The sequence below is a fragment of the Platalea leucorodia genome (genome assembly GCF_965183815.1).
Source record: "Platalea leucorodia genome assembly, chromosome: 5".
Taxonomy (NCBI): domain Eukaryota; kingdom Metazoa; phylum Chordata; class Aves; order Pelecaniformes; family Threskiornithidae; genus Platalea; species Platalea leucorodia.
The window spans coordinates 53258701-53275517 of NC_138827.1; the positions used below are offsets into that span (position 1 = coordinate 53258701).

General features: G+C 48.0%; 1 protein-coding gene across 2 annotated transcripts in view; it reads left to right on the forward strand.

The window, feature by feature from the left end:
• Positions 1 to 11015, forward strand: part of LAMC1 (laminin subunit gamma 1) — a 68097-nt gene extending 57082 nt beyond the window's left edge. For both annotated transcript variants that reach the window (XM_082314109.1, XM_082314110.1), the window contains exons 17-28: positions 201 to 379; positions 539 to 695; positions 3075 to 3280; positions 3673 to 3752; positions 4173 to 4310; positions 4503 to 4647; positions 5304 to 5453; positions 5867 to 5981; positions 6343 to 6542; positions 6772 to 6930; positions 7467 to 7566; positions 8005 to 11015. In XM_082314109.1, the coding sequence (XP_082170235.1) occupies positions 201 to 379; positions 539 to 695; positions 3075 to 3280; positions 3673 to 3752; positions 4173 to 4310; positions 4503 to 4647; positions 5304 to 5453; positions 5867 to 5981; positions 6343 to 6542; positions 6772 to 6930; positions 7467 to 7566; positions 8005 to 8261 (1886 nt within the window). In that variant the 3' untranslated portion in view covers positions 8262 to 11015. The remainder of the gene's footprint in view (positions 1 to 200; positions 380 to 538; positions 696 to 3074; positions 3281 to 3672; positions 3753 to 4172; positions 4311 to 4502; positions 4648 to 5303; positions 5454 to 5866; positions 5982 to 6342; positions 6543 to 6771; positions 6931 to 7466; positions 7567 to 8004) is intronic.
• Positions 11016 to 16817: the final 5802 nt, after the last annotated feature.

A 16817-nucleotide genomic window follows, 5' to 3' on the forward strand; every position in this document is an offset into this window, starting at 1 on the left:
GCAATGAATGTTGTGTCCAGCTAGACAGAGTGCCCCGCTCTGCATAGAAGCGCCGTGATCGGGAGCGGGGCTCCAGCTGTGGGTTTGTGCCCTGTTGCTCTTGCAGACGTTATAGGGTGTTGAGAGTATGCTCTCACCCTGGCGGTTTTAGGGTATTTCTGCCTCTCCTCCAGTCTGACTGAGGTTCAACTTCCCCACAGCCTGTGACTGTGATCCCGAGGGTTCGCGCTCCCTGCAGTGCCGGGAGAACGGTCGCTGCGAGTGCAAGGAAGGCTTTGTGGGGAGCCGCTGCGACCAGTGTGAAGAGAACTATTTCTACAACCGCTCGTGGCCAGGCTGCCAAGAGTGTCCGGCCTGTTACAGATTAGTGAAAGATAAGGTAAGGCCACAAGCACCACTGTTGGTACCACTGGAGATGGTGGCACGTGCCCTCTTGTGCAGCAGCTTTTACGCCCGTGGCTGGCTGATGCTTGCTGAAAGAGAGAGCTTCAAATTGCTTTGCTTTGTGTCGTAGCTGTGCTCTGTCCTTCTTGCATAGGTGGCAGAGCAACGAGAGAGGTTGCAGGAGCTGGAAAATCTTATAGCAAATCTGGGTACGGGAGAAGAAACAGTAACCGATCAAGCCTTTGAAGAGAGGTTGAAGCAGGCAGAAAGAGATGTTATGGAGTTGCTTCAGGAAGCACAAAAGAGCAAAGGTGAGTTGACCTGATCAGACATGGACCAATGTGAAATGAGCTCTTTGCTTGATGTTCCTGTTCCCTTTGGACACAGCATGTTTTATTTCAAGCCTATGCTGCGCATCAGGACAGGCAGCTATTTCAGATAGCGCTGAGACAGTGTAAGTTATTGTCAGAACAACAGTGGCTGTGCTTTTATCCCTACCGGTCTCCCAGTGGTCTCTGTTGTACATGCAAAGTAAAGATCTGCCTCTAGCTCTGTACAGATGCAGGTGTGTTTTGTGTTACTCTCTTCTCCAGATGCAAAGGAGGTTTTTACTTACTTGTTAAACAAGCAGAAGACTTTCCAATATACTTACTTACTTATGCTTTTAAATTTGCTCAGACATGTTGTGGTAAAGCAGTTCTTGTTGCGATATGATCAGCGATCAGAATGAAGTCTTCAAAATCCTGCTGGCAAACTTAATTATCCCACCATAAAGTGTATAATGTTATGAAAAGTGCTGTTGTGGTGGCCTATAGCTATTTTTGCTGTTAAACTCCTGCTTCAAATTGATTCTTGTACTGTCACCTCTACCATAGGATGTCTGCGAGCAGGATGTTAAGCAGTGTGACAGTGGCTTGTCCTTAGAGTCTTTTTAATGTATAAGCTGATGTGTGTTTTGGAGAAGAGGAACTTCAAGAAGACTATTGACTTTGCGGTAAAAGATGTTCCCCTGGGAGTTGGTTCAGTGATTTCAGACCACTTTGGAAAAATTTGTCCCCTTTGCGTGAAGCTGGGGAAAAGCTGACGCGCATCTAATGCTTGCGTTTGCTTGGGAGGATTCCTGCCAGTGGGAATGATCACTGAAGCTGCTCTCAATTTTAGCTGAGGTAGCTTTATGCTGCTTGCTTGGTGTCTGTGTCTAGATCATAGTCACACGTAGAGGGGTAGGAGGGTGGGGATTGGAGAAAGGTGAGGGAATGGATTGGGTTTTGTGGTGGTATTTTTTCATCTTTCTTTCCACCCCTTAGAATCATAGAATTATTTAAGTTGGAAAAGACCCTTAAGATCATCAAGTCCAGCTTAACCTAACACTGCCAAGTCCACCACTAAACCATGTCCCTAAGCACCACATCTACACATTTTTTAAATACCTCCAGGGATCGGGACTCAACCACTTCCCTGGGCAGCCTGTTCCAGTGCCTGACTACCCTTTTGGTGAAGAAATTAATCCTAATATCCAATCTAAACCTCCCCTGGCGCAGCTTGAGGCCGTTTCCTCTCATCCTATCGTTTGTTACTCGGGAGAAGAGACCGACCCCCACCTCGCTACAACCTCCTTTCAGGTAGTTGTAGAGAGTGATAAGGTCTCCCCTCAGCCTCCTTTTCTCCAGGCTAAACAACCCCAGCTCCCTTAGCTGCTCCTCATAAGATTCTTGCTCTAGACCCTTCACCAGCTTTGTTGCTCTTCCCTAACTAAGAGGCAAGTTAAGTGCAACAAAACCTACCCTCGCAAAAATCTATGCATACCTGTAGCACTTACTTGTGTTTTTCTACTTGATATGTAGTTTGTAGTATGTTTTTGAAATCTGTCAAACATTCCATGTTCAATACTTCAGATGTACTACAAGGTCAAAGCAACGTATTTGGGGAAAAAAAAAATCTTAATTTTGGAGGCCTGCAGGCTTCTGCTTGTACTTTATCTCTTAATAACGCTCTCACCTTTTCAGAAGTAATTGCCCGTGGTCATGAGGCACGTATCTGTGCTTTTATGGCTCCATTATTAAAACAGTGTTGTGGGGAGTTACCAGGTGGCCCACAAATTTGGGGAAGTTTGGGGGGGCTCATAGGTCCTACAGATTGGAGAGCGAAGGCTCTGTTCTGCCAGCTTTTGTCATCCCTTTGGTTTAGGGGGGAGATTGAGGTGGGTTTGCTATTCAGCACATCTACTAGCTGCTCCGTATGAAGACTGTGTCTGGCTTGGGAGTAGCCACCATTGCACAAAGCGGGGAATAACATACAGCCCCTCTATTCTCCATCTCTGCTTACCTTCTGGGAGTTAAGCTAAAGAGAATTCACAAAGCAGGTGTTCCATAACTCTTGAGGAGCAGCTCTGTTGTCTTTAAGTCAGTGGTAGAGGTGAAACGTGATTCTGAATGCAAAATCACTCATCGGAGTCTATTCCAACACCCAGCAGGATTGTCTTATTACTAGTTAATGGCTTTTCATTTCTCTTGGTGCACATTCTGATGATGACTTTGATCTCAAGCTGACTGACTTATGAAATGGCTTTGCTGATCCCCTTTCAATAGGGGATTAACCTACCAACATGTTGTCTGCAGCAGTAAGCTGCTGCTCCAGCTTCTCTTCCTGCTGTAATTAATTTTGCTTCTCTTTTTTATTCTGTGTTTCAGACGTAGATCAGGGCCTCATGGATCGTCTCAAAGACATCAACAGCACACTAGTGAGTCAACTCAACAGGCTGAGGAACATCCAGGGCACGGTGCGGGAGACAGAGAACCTGGCAGAACAAGCCCGGGTGCGGGTGGAGGACACTGAGGACCTTATCAGCTTAGCTTCTGATATGCTCGAGAAGGCAAAGATGGCAGCTGACAATGTGGTGAGTGTGCTGCCGAGATCCCACATGGTTAGGAGAGGAGAGGGCCTTTCCTTTCTGTGCCCTCTGGTGTGTTTCTCTGCTTGTTCTCTCTCTCATATCGCAAACTTGCTCTGCAAATATCTTCTCCTCTACCCAAGATTGTGGGAAATAAATAAAGGAAGATTACCGGTGTCTGTCGTAGATCGTGTCTTAGCCCCTGCTCGAAGAAACCAACGTAAGATTAAGGGATAACCAGTGGTGGAAGCTGCATGGGCTTAAGAAAAAAATATAGAGAAGTCAGAAGTAGGTTAGACATCTCTAAGCATTTAGATCATGACAATAAATATTTAAAGCAGAGGTGAATAAAAGATGAAAAAAGAGCTTTAAGATTTTTTTTTTTTCTTTTTTTCCAGTCCATTACACCTCCAGAGTCAAGCGGGGACCCTAACAACATGACTCTATTAGCAGAAGAGGCCCGTAAGCTGGCTGAAAGGTAGGCTGTGGAAAGACAGGCTCCTCACAGCCAGCATCAGGGCCCTGCTCTTTCCTACAAGGGGGAAGCAAAATTTAATTTGCGTGATACGAAACACACGCCCTTTGCTGAGTAAGAGACTGGCACTGTGGGTGCATGCCTGTGTATCATTGAGGGCAAACTCTGGACACGTGAATGAGGGACGTGTACAACCATAGTGGTGCCTTTCAGCTGATCTCGTGGGCACTGCTGGAGTGATGCCTTGGTTGCAGAGATGGTCTCAAACAGCATCTTCCACTGCAAATGTTTCAGCATCCTCCATATCCACCCAAATCTGGGTGAAGGAGGGAGAAGTAAGAGAGAATAAAATCTGGAATTGAGAATAGAAACCGCTGGCTGACAATTGTAATGGCATTACTTTTCTTCTGTAATCTTGTCCAGACACAAAAAAGAAGCTGATGAGATTGTTCGCATAGCCAAAGCAGCAAATGATACTTCCACAGAAGCCTATCAGCTGCTGCTGAAAACCCTGGCTGGAGAAAACCAAACTGCAAAGGACATTGATGAGCTCAACCAGAAGTGAGTCAGTAACAGAAAATTGTTTTTATTTCCTGGCTTTAGAGCAGTGCTTAAAACTAAGATGCCTTCTGTAACGTTGTATGCTTTGGGTTTTGAGAGTTGTCTTTCAATTTCTTAGCCTCTCTACTCTCTTAGTAAGTTCAGTTCCACAAAAAAAAATTGTAGTGTAACTGGATCCTTGGGGTTTTTTAGGTATAATCAAGCAAGGAATATTTCTCGAGACCTAGAGAAACAGGCCAACAAGGTGCTTGCAGAGGCAGAGGAAGCTGGAAACAAAGCCCTGCAGATCTACGCTAATCTCACCAGTCTGCCTACCGTGGATTCCACGGGGCTAGAGGTACATGCGGGAAGCATCACGCGCAGCGTTTTCTAAAGATCAATGAGGCCAAGCTTTATAGCAGTGTGCTAGGTTGCTGACATGCCTTGCATGTGCTCTGCTAATGTTTCTTTGCATAAGAACAGTCTCTGGAATTTTTGTCCATCTATGCGTAATCCAGACTTGTGCATTTCAGCTTTTATGCAGGGGACTTGCATGCAGGAAACTACATACGTAAACCCCAATCTCTGAAGGACAAAAAACTGAGTGAAGTGTTGTTTGCCAAACATCTTGGCTTGAACAGAGAAGTGCAAAAATTTCAGTTCCCTCTTAAGTCTGCAGAACTGCTCCCTCTCCTGTGCTTACTGTAGTGCAGTAGATTTTCTTGCATGTGAAACTGTTTGCAACCTCTGTCCTTCATTGCACTGACCCTCATGGTATTCAGAGCTTTGAAGGCAAAGTTACAACTGTAGTTGTAAGAGATGGGAACCCATCATAGCTTAGAATCATAGAAGCATTTAGGTTGAAAAAGACCTTTAAGATCATCAAGTCCAATATTACTTATTTTGCTCTTTCTCATTTTGCTACCATCCTAGAAACTATACCGTGTTCTGCCACCTGTTCAGAAATTCTTTAACATTCAGGAATCTGCATTTGTTTCTGATTTCCACCTGCAGAATGAAGCAAATAAGATCAAAAAGGAAGCAGAGGAGTTAGATCAGCTAATTGCCAGGAAGCTGAAAGATTATGAGGACTTGAGAGAAGACATGAAAGGAAAGGAGCTAGAAGTAAAGAACCTCTTGGAGAAAGGGAAGACGGAGCAGCAGGTCAGTTCTGTTTTGTGCAGGCTTTTGTTCCCTGGAAAAAACAAAGAAAAACAAGTAACTGGCCAGATATGAAAGATTTGGTCTTATTCAGTCTTACCTTCACACTGCTTGTTACTTACAGGAATACTGAAGAATGGTCCCGGAAAGGAGATGCAAAAAGCTGTTAAAAGCAACTGCATTGAGGCTATATGGGAGAATAGGGGATGTTTGCCAGGTGTGGTGTCATCTTTGTATTCAGAACAGTATTCCAAAAGTACCTTAATTCACCTGGTTTCAGGGAAAGCATTGCCACTCAGGGATGAATGCTGTTCTGTATGGTGTTGGTGTTTCAGGCTGAGTGATGCTTTTTGATACACCTAGATGGCTGTCCTTCAAAAGGTAAGAATATGTTGATAAATATCATGTCTCCTTAGACTGCAGACCAGCTCTTGGCTCGAGCAGATGCAGCGAAAGCTCTGGCTGAAGAAGCTGCTCGGAAGGGCAACGGCACACTACAGGAGGCTAATACCATTCTCAGCAACCTGAAAGGTAAAGAGAAAGCACTTGCAGAGAATCCTTCCATTCCTGTGTGGCAAGTCACTTGGCTAAATGGTCCGTGCTGTTGTTAGTACCTAAGTGTTGGGTGTGTTCTTTTGGCTTTTTTTTCTTTAAAGAAGGAAGTAGAAATGTTTTCAGTGACTAGAAATTGCCTTTTTGTTTAAATTCCTTATTTAGTGTCAGAAGAGGTGTAATTGGGAGAGCTGCAAGCATACGCCCCCCCCCCCCCCCCCCCCCAGTTTGCTCTTCATCCCTCTAATGTCAAGGTGGCAAAGCCTTGGTAGCTTGGTCAAAGAAGCATCCCAAGGCTCTTCTGGAGCAAGTGATAAGAATCTGTTTTGCCCTTTCTTAGATTTTGATAAGCGGGTGAACGATAACAAGACAGCAGCTGAGGAGGCACTGAAAAAGATTCCTGCCATTACCCAGACCATTGCTGAAGCCAACAATAAGACGCGCCAGGCAGAGCTGGCACTTGGCAATGCTGCTGCTGATGCCCGCGAAGCCAAGACTAAAGCAGATGATGCTGAGAAAATTGCCAGTTCTGTTCAGAAGGTGAGTCCTTTGTGGTTCTGGAGCCACCCCTCGTGATATTGGTGTGTGACTGTATAACCTCCTCTGTTCCAGTATTTCCTGGTGAGCCCCATGTGATTTCTGCTGTATTCCGCACTAGGGAATGCAAAATGCGGCATGATAGGAAATTGGTGCATTTTGACAAAACGGATTGAAGGAAGTTCTGCACCTTCACCACCTTTTTCCGTCCTCTTCCCCTTGTTGGCTGCAGAGTGCTGCTTCTACCAAAGCCGAAGCTGACAAGACTTTCGCTGATGTGACGGGGCTGGCCAGAGAAGTGGATGACATGATGAAGCAACTACAGGATGCAGAAAAAGAGCTGAAGCGGAAGCAGGATGATGCTGAGCAGGATATGATGATGGCAGGCATGGTAAGTAATGCTGGCAAGCGGCAGCAGTGGCAAAAAGGTGCCTTCTCCCTGCCGTCCTGGCAATGCAGGGTTTTCTTGCCCTGTCCTCTTGCAAAGATAACACTGGGTCCAGCAAGTATTCAATCTCTTCCAAGTTTTAAGCGGGATTGAAAACATGAGATGAGGAAAGGAGCTCCTCTGGTGGCGTTAGCATGGGTTCCCTGCTGGAATTTGGGAGCCAGTTTTCTTAATGCAACACTTTCCTTATATTTTAATTGAAACCTGACTGTAGGCCTGTTGAGTCTGTTCTGACTTTTCCTGCAAAGTCCTTCTCAGTTATCAGGGATCCCCATGCTGAAATAACCAGAAAACTGATTATTTGAAGTTTGTACTTCTTTGCCAGCACTGTGATAAAGATCTCAGCCCAGGGGTGTTATCCTGGAGAGAGGAGCCAGGGATATGTGTGACTAACTGCTTGGGCAGACCTGTGGAAAGGAGAGGCAATGGTTTCGTAATCCCTACAGCCTTTTTGTGCTCTCATTTTTTATACCCTGCAGGCCTCACAGGCTGCCCAGGAGGCAGAAGACAATGCAAGAAAAGCGAAGAACTCTGTGAACAGCTTGCTTGCTGTCATTAATGACTTGCTGGATCAGTTAGGTAAGACTGTCCTTAATGTGCCTTACACCTTTGAGTGCTTTCCTGCTGCCTGACATTGCAGTGCTGGCAGCTGGCATGGTGTGCTGGCTTCCATGCCAGTGCTGTGCCACGAATTAAATTGGTCTGTTCACTTCTAGAAATGGGGTTTGCGTGTTTCCAGCAAGGGTTTTGTTTGCTTTTTTCCCCCTGGGGTGGTCTCAAAGCTTGTTGTGCAATGTTTGGTACTGCTTTTCTGGGAGCTGAGGACTGTTGTTGAGGCAGTGAAGGTGTAATGTGTTTGGTTGGTCCTGTTTTAAACGCTGTTTCTAATGCAGAGGTGGCCCAGTGGAGATCTCGGTCCGGGTATGGGCTCAGCTGTGTAAGCACCCAAAACCAGTGCGTCAAAGGTTTGGGTTTTTTTTTTTTTATGGACTTCACTGTTTGCTTCTGGCTTTTCAGGACAACTGGAGACAGTGGACTTGAACAAACTGAATGAGATCGAGGGTACCCTGAACAGTGCCAAAGACCAGATGAAAGATAGCGACCTGGACCAGAAAGTGTCTTTCCTTGAGAGAGAAGCCAGGAAGCAAGACGATGCGATACAGGCCTACAACAGGGACATTGAAGAGATCCTGAAGGACATTAGCAACCTGGAAGACATCAAGAAGACCTTGCCGTCTGGCTGTTTTAACACCCCGTCCATTGAGAAACCCTAAGGGTGCGCTGGGGGTGGGAGGTATTCCCCTGGTGAGTGGTGGAGCGGTGGTTTGGCTATGGAGTGCCTTAACACACATTACCTTCTTCAAATCCCCAACTCTTTGCTGCTCACAGCCACTGTTTTCTTTTCAAATCAGGATAAGTTGAAAGTTTTTTTTTTTTTTTTAAGAGAAGCAAATTAAATATCCATCTTTGGGCATCAAAGGGTTTTTTTTATATAAATTGTCTTCCTGAGCACTCCGCCTTTGCCCCTTTCTCAGACACAGTTTCCCTTTGATTAGCGCAAGGATGAGAGATGCTCGGGACTCTTTTTACTGTGGTTCAGAAATAACCATGTGAGCTGTATACAGCAAGGCAAAACTAACCCTACTTTCTTTCCTCTCTTCTCCCCTTGACTGTAAAATCCTCAGTCCCAGAGCTCTCTGTCCCTATGAAGGAAGGGGATGGCTACCAAAGTATTACTGTAATGGCCAGTATAGCTGCACTCATTCAGATCCCTCTTCCCAACTTCTAACCCTGTGAATTTTTTTTTTTTAATTGTTAACTAGTGGCCAATCGACAGCGTTGGTAGCCTTTGACAAATAGCCGAAGCCTCTTTCTGAAATGCTTTCTGTGATGATGCATCACTCTGAGAAAATGCAGGCTCTGAGAGGAGCTCTTTGGGAAGATGGGATATTGGTGGAATGGTAGGTCTTTACTGGTGGAGTGGTAGGCCTTGCCAGCCCCGCTCCTGGTCTGTGGAGAAGTTTTGGGTCCAGTCTGTAAGCAGCTACCTGCTGGGTAGTCCAGGCTGGGGAGTGTGGAAGCCATGAGCTGCGTTCCCATCTGTAGGTGTTGCTATCGAATTGCCAGAGGATCTTTTTTTTTTAGGCTACGAATGTCTGACAGATTAGTTTGTTCAAGCAGGAAAAGTCTTGCTGAAGAGGAGAGCTGCTTGCAGAGAGCTCTGACAGCTGCACTGGCCTTCATGCTGAATGTCTTTGGGTGGGGAAGGAAGGGGGCATTCAAGTGGAAATGAAAAGGTCTTTCTCCCCATCTTCGTCCTGGAGGAGGACAGTGGCATTTTTATATCTCCTGGCATTGCTCTCACCTTTTGCCTGTTTTTAACCTGGCAGGAAGAGCTGGAGTTTACCGGTGCCCTCCTTTCTTTTTGCCCACCGATCTCCCGGTCACCGTAAAGCCGCCACAGCACAGGGACTTCAGGCCGGGCTCGGGTGGCAATTTTGCATTTCACACCGCTGCTGCCACCTCCCTGGCCTCCCTCCCCAGGTAATGCCTCCCAGCTGCATACTGGTGCTGGGTGGGAGTGGCGGGGAGCCCCTCGCTCCTCCTCCAGCCCTCCTCTGAGACGAGAGCATCCTCTGCAGCTTCCTCCTTGCCTCCAGCCTGGCATCACCCCCGCCCCCTCCTTGAGATCCAGTATATATCTATCCTTAAACACTATGCAACTTTGTACGTTTGCGTAGCGGGGAAGAAATTATTATCTGACACACACTGGTGCTATTAATTATTTCAAATTTATATTTTTTGTGTGAATGTGATTTTTTTTTTTCCGTTTTTTTTATCATGATTATAGTGTGAGGAAGTCTCTTGTGTGTGCGTATGTGTGTGTAAATATACTCAGCCATATTTCCAGAGTGGCACAGCCTGGCCTCCTCTATGTGCTTTCCCTTACAGCCATCGAGGCACATGCACCGTATGTCGCTTCTCTCCGTATTATTCCCTTACAGCTTGGTATTTCTGCTAGCTGGGCTCCCCTTTCTTCCCTCTCCTGTATCCTCAGCACCCCTTTGGGCATCAGCAATAACCACTTTGCCTGTTGGGTGGATGCTTTCTAGCCCTCCTTCCACAGCCAGCCCTGATGTGCGGTGTTCACAGCGCCCCGTTTTGTGCCCCTTGTCCCTGGGGATGTTGTGCCGGGAGGAGGGCAGGGGCTGTGGCTTTGCAGCTGGGCTGTGAGGAGCTGTAGCGCTGTTGGGAGACTGGACCCAGTGTCGAGGTGGTCGGAAAGCTGGTTTTGGGGACATCTCGATACCACTGTGTGAGGCGGGAGGCTTGGTGCACCCTCGGGAACGGCGCTGCTGGGCGGGGGGTGTTCCCAGCAAACCCCGCATCCTTCTTGTACCCCTTCTCTTGAAGATTCTTACCATTTACCAGCTTGGGATTTCCCCCTGCCTGCAAACATACCTAATACCTGGAGGAGAGCTTACCTGTGCTCGCCCACGCGCGTGGGACGTTGAGGTCAGTGTCTTGGACGGCTGCTCTGGTCAGATGGCTGGCTGTAACCGCATCACCTCTCTGCCAAGGCTGTGAGAAGAGCAGATGCGAAGATGCGCGCATGCCCTGGCTGACCTCAGGCCTAAGGTTTCCTGCTTTCTTCTCTTTTTTTTTTTTTCCCCCTCCCTTAAGCTGTTTTTAACAGAATTTTATTTTTAAATAAAAAAAAAATCTTTATAAGCAATCTCTTAATCACTACTGCATTACAGCCATTATTCATTGTATAAGTCCAGTTATTTCTTTACGTAATGTGATGGTGCAACAGCTGCTGGTGGAGTGCTGGATGTCACGGGCAGTGCGTGACAGTCCCTTCATCACCTTATTCCTGACTGTGGCCCCCTCAGTACGTGCCTTCACTCCAGCTTTTTGCCTTAATCTGTGGTCTTGCTGTCTGGGGCGGTGAACAAAATGCAACACTTGCAGTTTTTATGTATAAAACAGTATTTCTTATTTATAATAAAGTCTGAATATTTGTAACCCCCTTATACCTTGGCATTCTTTTGAGTATTGCTTTTGGGGGGGGGGGGGGGGAAGGTGTTGATGGGGATGTGTCTCAGCTGTAAGATTCACCTCTTGCTTAATTAATCAGATGAGCTGGATTGGGGTGGGAGAAAGGGAAAAGTAATTTGAAAATTCATGTGGTGGGCTGCAGAGGGCCATAGTGATTACAATTTCTCCCCATGTCCACTGCTCTATTGCCATGGCTACAATGAAGTTTATGCTGCTGGTTTTCCAGGCCTTAAAAAATAAGATCATGTTGGTGCTGATGCTATTGGAGTTGGTGCTGATGCTATTGGAGCTGATGCTGTTGGAGCTGCACTGTCCTCCTGGAAAGCCTTGGGGGATTGGGGGGTGTTCCTTTACAATGTAAGGGTAAAATCCTTTCTGCTTTCAGCTGAACACACAGAAAAGGATGGGGCTCCTGAGAAGAAAAATAAAAATCCTAAATAAAGAGACTGAAACTTCTCTACTGGGAACTGCCATAAATCTGGGTACTCTGTGTTGTTCCATGGGTCCTGTCTGCCAGAACCCAGGATAAATTTTATTCCCGAATTTCGCAAGTTTTTAATATCAGGACAGATGACTCTGATAACAGGCTGGGCAGTTCTGCCATCACACCCATCTTACAGCTGCAGACTGGATTTCTTTATTTTTCTCAGCAGAGGAAAATGCACATGTCTCATTAACTTGCATCAGAGCTAATCCCTTCTCAACTGGTAAGTTCTTTTCATTATTTTTTTTTTATTTCAGTTTGTCTAGCTCCAGCTTTTTGTTCTTCAGCTGTAATTGCCACTATTGCATTTGTTTTCTAAAATGCCCTTTTTTTTGGCCAACACTGCTGTTGAGCAAATCCTGGCTGGTAAAATCTGATGTTTCAGCTGGACTGTAGGTAGCAGCCGGGGAGCAACGAATCAAGCGGTGGGACAGTGCTGACCTTGCATGGGCTGTAGCTTGACATGGGGCCTCTTACCATTTTGGGGCTAAAATCTTCAGCTTAGGAAGCAAGTCTGTGCTCTTTATTTCATCTTCAGGTCACACAGCATCAGTGCTTGTTCTGTAAAGCCTGGGTGAAATCCCAAATTACAGAAGCCAAGAGCTTCACCTTAGATTTATGCTGAGTCTCTGAAACACTTGTATCCCACTGGTCTGGAACACCCAAAATCTCTAGGAGTTTTTGAGGGCAATACGTGCTACTCTGCCACAGGGAGGAGCAGACCCAAGGGAGCACCAGAAGTGCTGCTTCCAGATCACTGAAGAGCTGTTTTATTAATGTTTTGGGGTCCAGCTAGAGAACATCTGAGGAGGGTGTTTCTGCTCAGCATGGGCTCAGCTTGACCTCAGGGTGGAAGAGGAGGGACCTTGCTGAGGAGTGACTGAGTTTCTGCTCTGATTTCCAGTAGATTTTCTCCCTATCCAAGTTCAAGCTCCGTCATCTCAGGTGCTCTCTGGAGAAGTGAGAGACTGGCAGCGGGTGAGCAGGTGGCAATGGGAAGGACTTGGCCAGAGCGGCACTGGTTATCAGCTGGGGTCTTTGCAGCTGGGTAAAAATCGTTGGGGTGCTTCTCCCAGCAGAGTGGGGGAGAGATGCTTGAGGAGCTTCATGGAGGTTGGGGGCTTCATGGGCTGCTCTGGGGAGGCTGAACTTCAGAAGACCTGACCTTGTGGGGCTGTTGAGCCAGGTTCCCTCACACTTCTGGGGAGGATGAGCGATTGTCAGGAGTTAATAAGTCCTGGGAGCAACTGCCTGGAGAAGGCAGCTCTAGTGTGTCCTTGTGAATCTGAGGAAGGAGAAGAGGACGTACAGCTGTCGCACCAAGCTGGTGGTGTCCTGTGCTCCCCAGCTACAGCCATGACGTCTTGGACCACGTTGTGGTTGGTTAGTCTTTCTAGTTAGCTGCTGGACTGTATCTTCAGCGTGTCACCATCTGAGAGACATCAGCAATGCCATGTAAAAAAACAAAAAAACAAAAAAACAAAAAAAACCACAAACAAAAACAAACAACAAAAAACCAAAAAAACCACTGAGGTCCCCAGTGAAGCCCAGCAGCCACCGCTGCCGGGTGTGGAGGCAGAGAGGGGAACATGGTGGGATGGCACTGCCTTCTTCCCTCATCTCCACTTGTCTGTCTGTCTGTCTGTCTCACCCCCTCACTGGTACGGGCAGGGCACAGGCGAGGCAAGGCCAGACATGACGGCACTTCCTTGCTGTGCTGCTGCCGCCCGGCCCTGCCCTGCTTGCTCACCACCGCCGCCGCCGTGACCGGGGCAGGGCAGCGCTCCCCTGTGACCCCCGGTGTCCCGCTGCCTGCCTGCTCCCCTGCCTGCCTCTGCCCATCCTGGCAGAGCCTCTGCCCGAATGATCTCCTCTGCTCTGGGTGGCCCTGGCTGACAGGAGGAGACTTGCCACCCCTGAGCAAGGGCTGCCCCCAGGTGTCTAACTGCACCTCTAGACCCACCAAAAACAGCTGTAAAACCAAAACGCACCAGAAGGCCATGTCTCCTGAAGGAAGCCCATATGTTCCTGAGCAAGGAGATTGATTGATTGATTGATTTATTTAATTGAAGAATCAAGAGATAATGTCACCATGCTTTAAATCCTAGGTTATAAACCAGATTCTCTATCCGGGAATAGTGCTGTATCAGGGAACCAGCTCCACGCCGGCATGGGGAAGGTGGCTTGGTGTGCGGGCCCTAAGCCTGCTCTGAGAAGCCCAGGGTACCCATCTGGCAACAGAGAGACCAAAGTCCAGGCTTTATTGCTACGCCGTGCGTTTGGTGATACTGGAGCGGCAGGATCCCTGATTTTCCATGCCGAGGAAGTCCCAGGTGGCAGGATAAAGGTCTGCTGCCGGACTGGAGGAGAAATTCCTCAGGCTCAAAGAGGCTGGCGCTGAGCGGGTGCGTATGTGCAGCGGCAGGAAGGGCAGTAGACAAGCAAAGAGAAAATATCTTGTGATAAGCCACTTCTTAACAAACCCTGAAGGAAAAGCAAGGCTGCACGCAGAAGCAGCCCAGGACCGGAGCTGCAGGAGGACATCGCAGCTCAGAAGGTCCCTTATGGAGGGAGGCGTGGGGGTGCCAGGGATGAGCTGGGCTGCAAGGACGTATGCAACATCCTGGTGTCGTTTATCTGTCATGAGCCACCAAAATGGATTTTCTCCCTTGGTTACATCAATAAAGCTACTACTTCGGGGCTTTCGCACATCCGTCTCTTGCCATCGGCAACCATCAGCAAAATTCAGATCATTGTGTGGATCCAGACTGTCTTTGGAGTGGTTAATTCTGCCATGGCCATGTCCTCAAGGACTGATAAACTTGCCAGCCGCTGCAGTGGTCTCCCTGCCGTAGCAGCTTTCTTAGCCCTGTTATGAAGAATGAGCAGACACCTTCAGAAGGACAATTCTTATGTTGCAGATTAAAAGACCCAGGTTCTCCAGTGAAGAAATGCTGATTTGTTGCAATGTCTGATGAGTGCCACTGTTCTTCATGCCTCCCATCGCTTACGCTTCTGCTCACTCTGAAAAGTAACATTTCTGTTAACCATGTTTCTATGAGACCTTTTCTAAACGGCGCTGCCGTAGCGATGGGTTGTGATGGGCAACACTTGCTCTGTGGAGGGTGGTGGGCATCAGTTTGTTCCAGATTTTGTGTGCTTAGAAAATCAAGGCCCCAGAAAATATATTTTTGGACAGCCTCATGCGCGCATTCATGTGGTTTTCAGAGATGATCTCGAAGGATGGTGGAGGATGACGAGGTAAGAGTTACCTAAGTAAATATGCAGAAATGACTGGAGAGAGCGCTATGTCAGTGCCTTGTTTGCAGAAGTGAAGTAAGAGGTGGGGTGATAACGGTGAGCTAGAAGGGATACCACACAGGAGCCGGATAAGGGAAAAGCTTCATGATGATGAGAGCTGGTGAGAAATCAGCCAAGGATTCGGGCTGGGCAAGGTCCAAGGGAACCGCTGTACTGACAGTGCTGCTGGAGGAGATGAGTTTCCCAAGCAGAGGGGTGTCAGCGGGTAGGAAGGATGCAGAAGAGGTGTTTGGGGCAAGTGATGTACTTTAGAGCAGAAGAGATTAAGTGTGTTTTGTTAGAGGAATAAGTAGACTCTAAGAACTGCCAAATCAGTGGGAACGCCATAAGTGGTTTTGTCTTGCTTCTTAAAAAATAATAGTTTAAAAAAAAAAAATTAGATAAGGTAACCTTGGGTGCCAAAACACAACATGCCACCAGCGCATTCGTGAAGCTGGGTTCCTTGTTGTGAACTATATGAAGATGTAGTGTGTGAAATTAAAAGGAAACAGCCTGTTTATAACAGATAGTTGACTCAATCAGTGGAGGCAGGTAAGCTTGGCAAAGGGAGGTGCAAAGATGTGGTGAATTCGGGCTGGTTGTGCCCATGAGATCACCAGGAGCCACGGAGGAAAGCCCTCTGAGTCAGCTCCAGGTGCACGAGTGTCTGGAGGCTGTTGGACAGCATAAGAGGCTCAGATGAGGACCTAAATGTTAATCACCCTGGGTTTGTTCGCTCTGAAATGAGCAGCGCATCAGCACCGTTGTTTGTTGGGTTGAGTTTCAGTCCCTAATGCAGAAAGTGACCTGAAAGACAACTTGTGTCTTAGACTGGGGGCAAATTTGTTACATGTCTTCGTTCCATCTAAAGGTGTTCACAGACCACTCACGGTCATTTGTGACAGGAGGTGTTCCCTAGCAGTAAGCAGGGGAAGATGCTGTGATGCAGCACAAGATCTGTCCTTCCTTGTGATCCTCTGGTGGGCTGCTTCTCCAGGTCAGGCGGATGTGCCGGCATCTCACTTACCCTGACGTATGCAGGACTAGGAGGACCCCACCTCCAAATTTCTCTCTTCCCCTGTAGAAGTGGTTGCATCCTCCTCCAAGGCAAAGGCGAGGAGCAAGGTAGAATTGGCCTTCATGGCTTGTGTGGCTCATTGGCTACCCTTGAGACCAAAATGCTAATGGACCTGGGGCTGTGCAGCCTGGGATCCTCATCCTGGCTCCATCAGAAACCTCAGGCAAGTCTTTTCCCCTCTCTGTCTGCTCTCTTCATCCTCTTTCTAGCATAAAAGTGGTTGTGCTAGGTCAGGCCAAGGACCCATCTAACCTCATTTTTCATCTCGGGACCAAAAGCAGACAAACGTGTGTGATGATTCCTGGCCTCCACCCCATTTCTAGGTCTGGGGATTTCCTGAACCTGATGCTTGTCTGGTAAATCCTGATAGATCTGCTTTCCAAGTACATGTCCAAGCTGTCCTCGGGTCTTTTTGCATCCCCAGCAGCCCTTGGCTGTGAGTCCCGCTACTCATCTGTTCTGGTTGGTTTTGAGCCCTGGTCTTGCGGGTTGGTTGGCTGGACCTGGCTTGCAGGCAGGCAGTCCCTATCCACCCTTCCCAGGCTTCCCGTGAGCTCATCGTGTTTCATTTAGCTCCCTGCAAGCCGCCTGCATGCCTGGGCAGCCCGGGTCTCCCCAGCCAGCACCGGTGCCCTGCCTGTGGAGGCTGCGACAGTGGGTGGGATGGAGCTGGGTGAGTAGGGATGGGCAGAAGGTATCTCCGCAGGGGCTGCAGCTACGTTTACTTTTTCCCCATGAGCCAGTGCCCCTAGGAGGGTGCAGGCAGCAGGTCCTTGGGGTGCTGTGCCCCGTGAATCCCTGTTTCCTGATGGCACAGGGCAGCCAGGGGCGGGTGCGTGTGCGGGCGCCCGTCTGCGCTCCCTGGGCTGGGCTCTCCTTGCTCGGGGTGAGTCAGCCCACGGCACA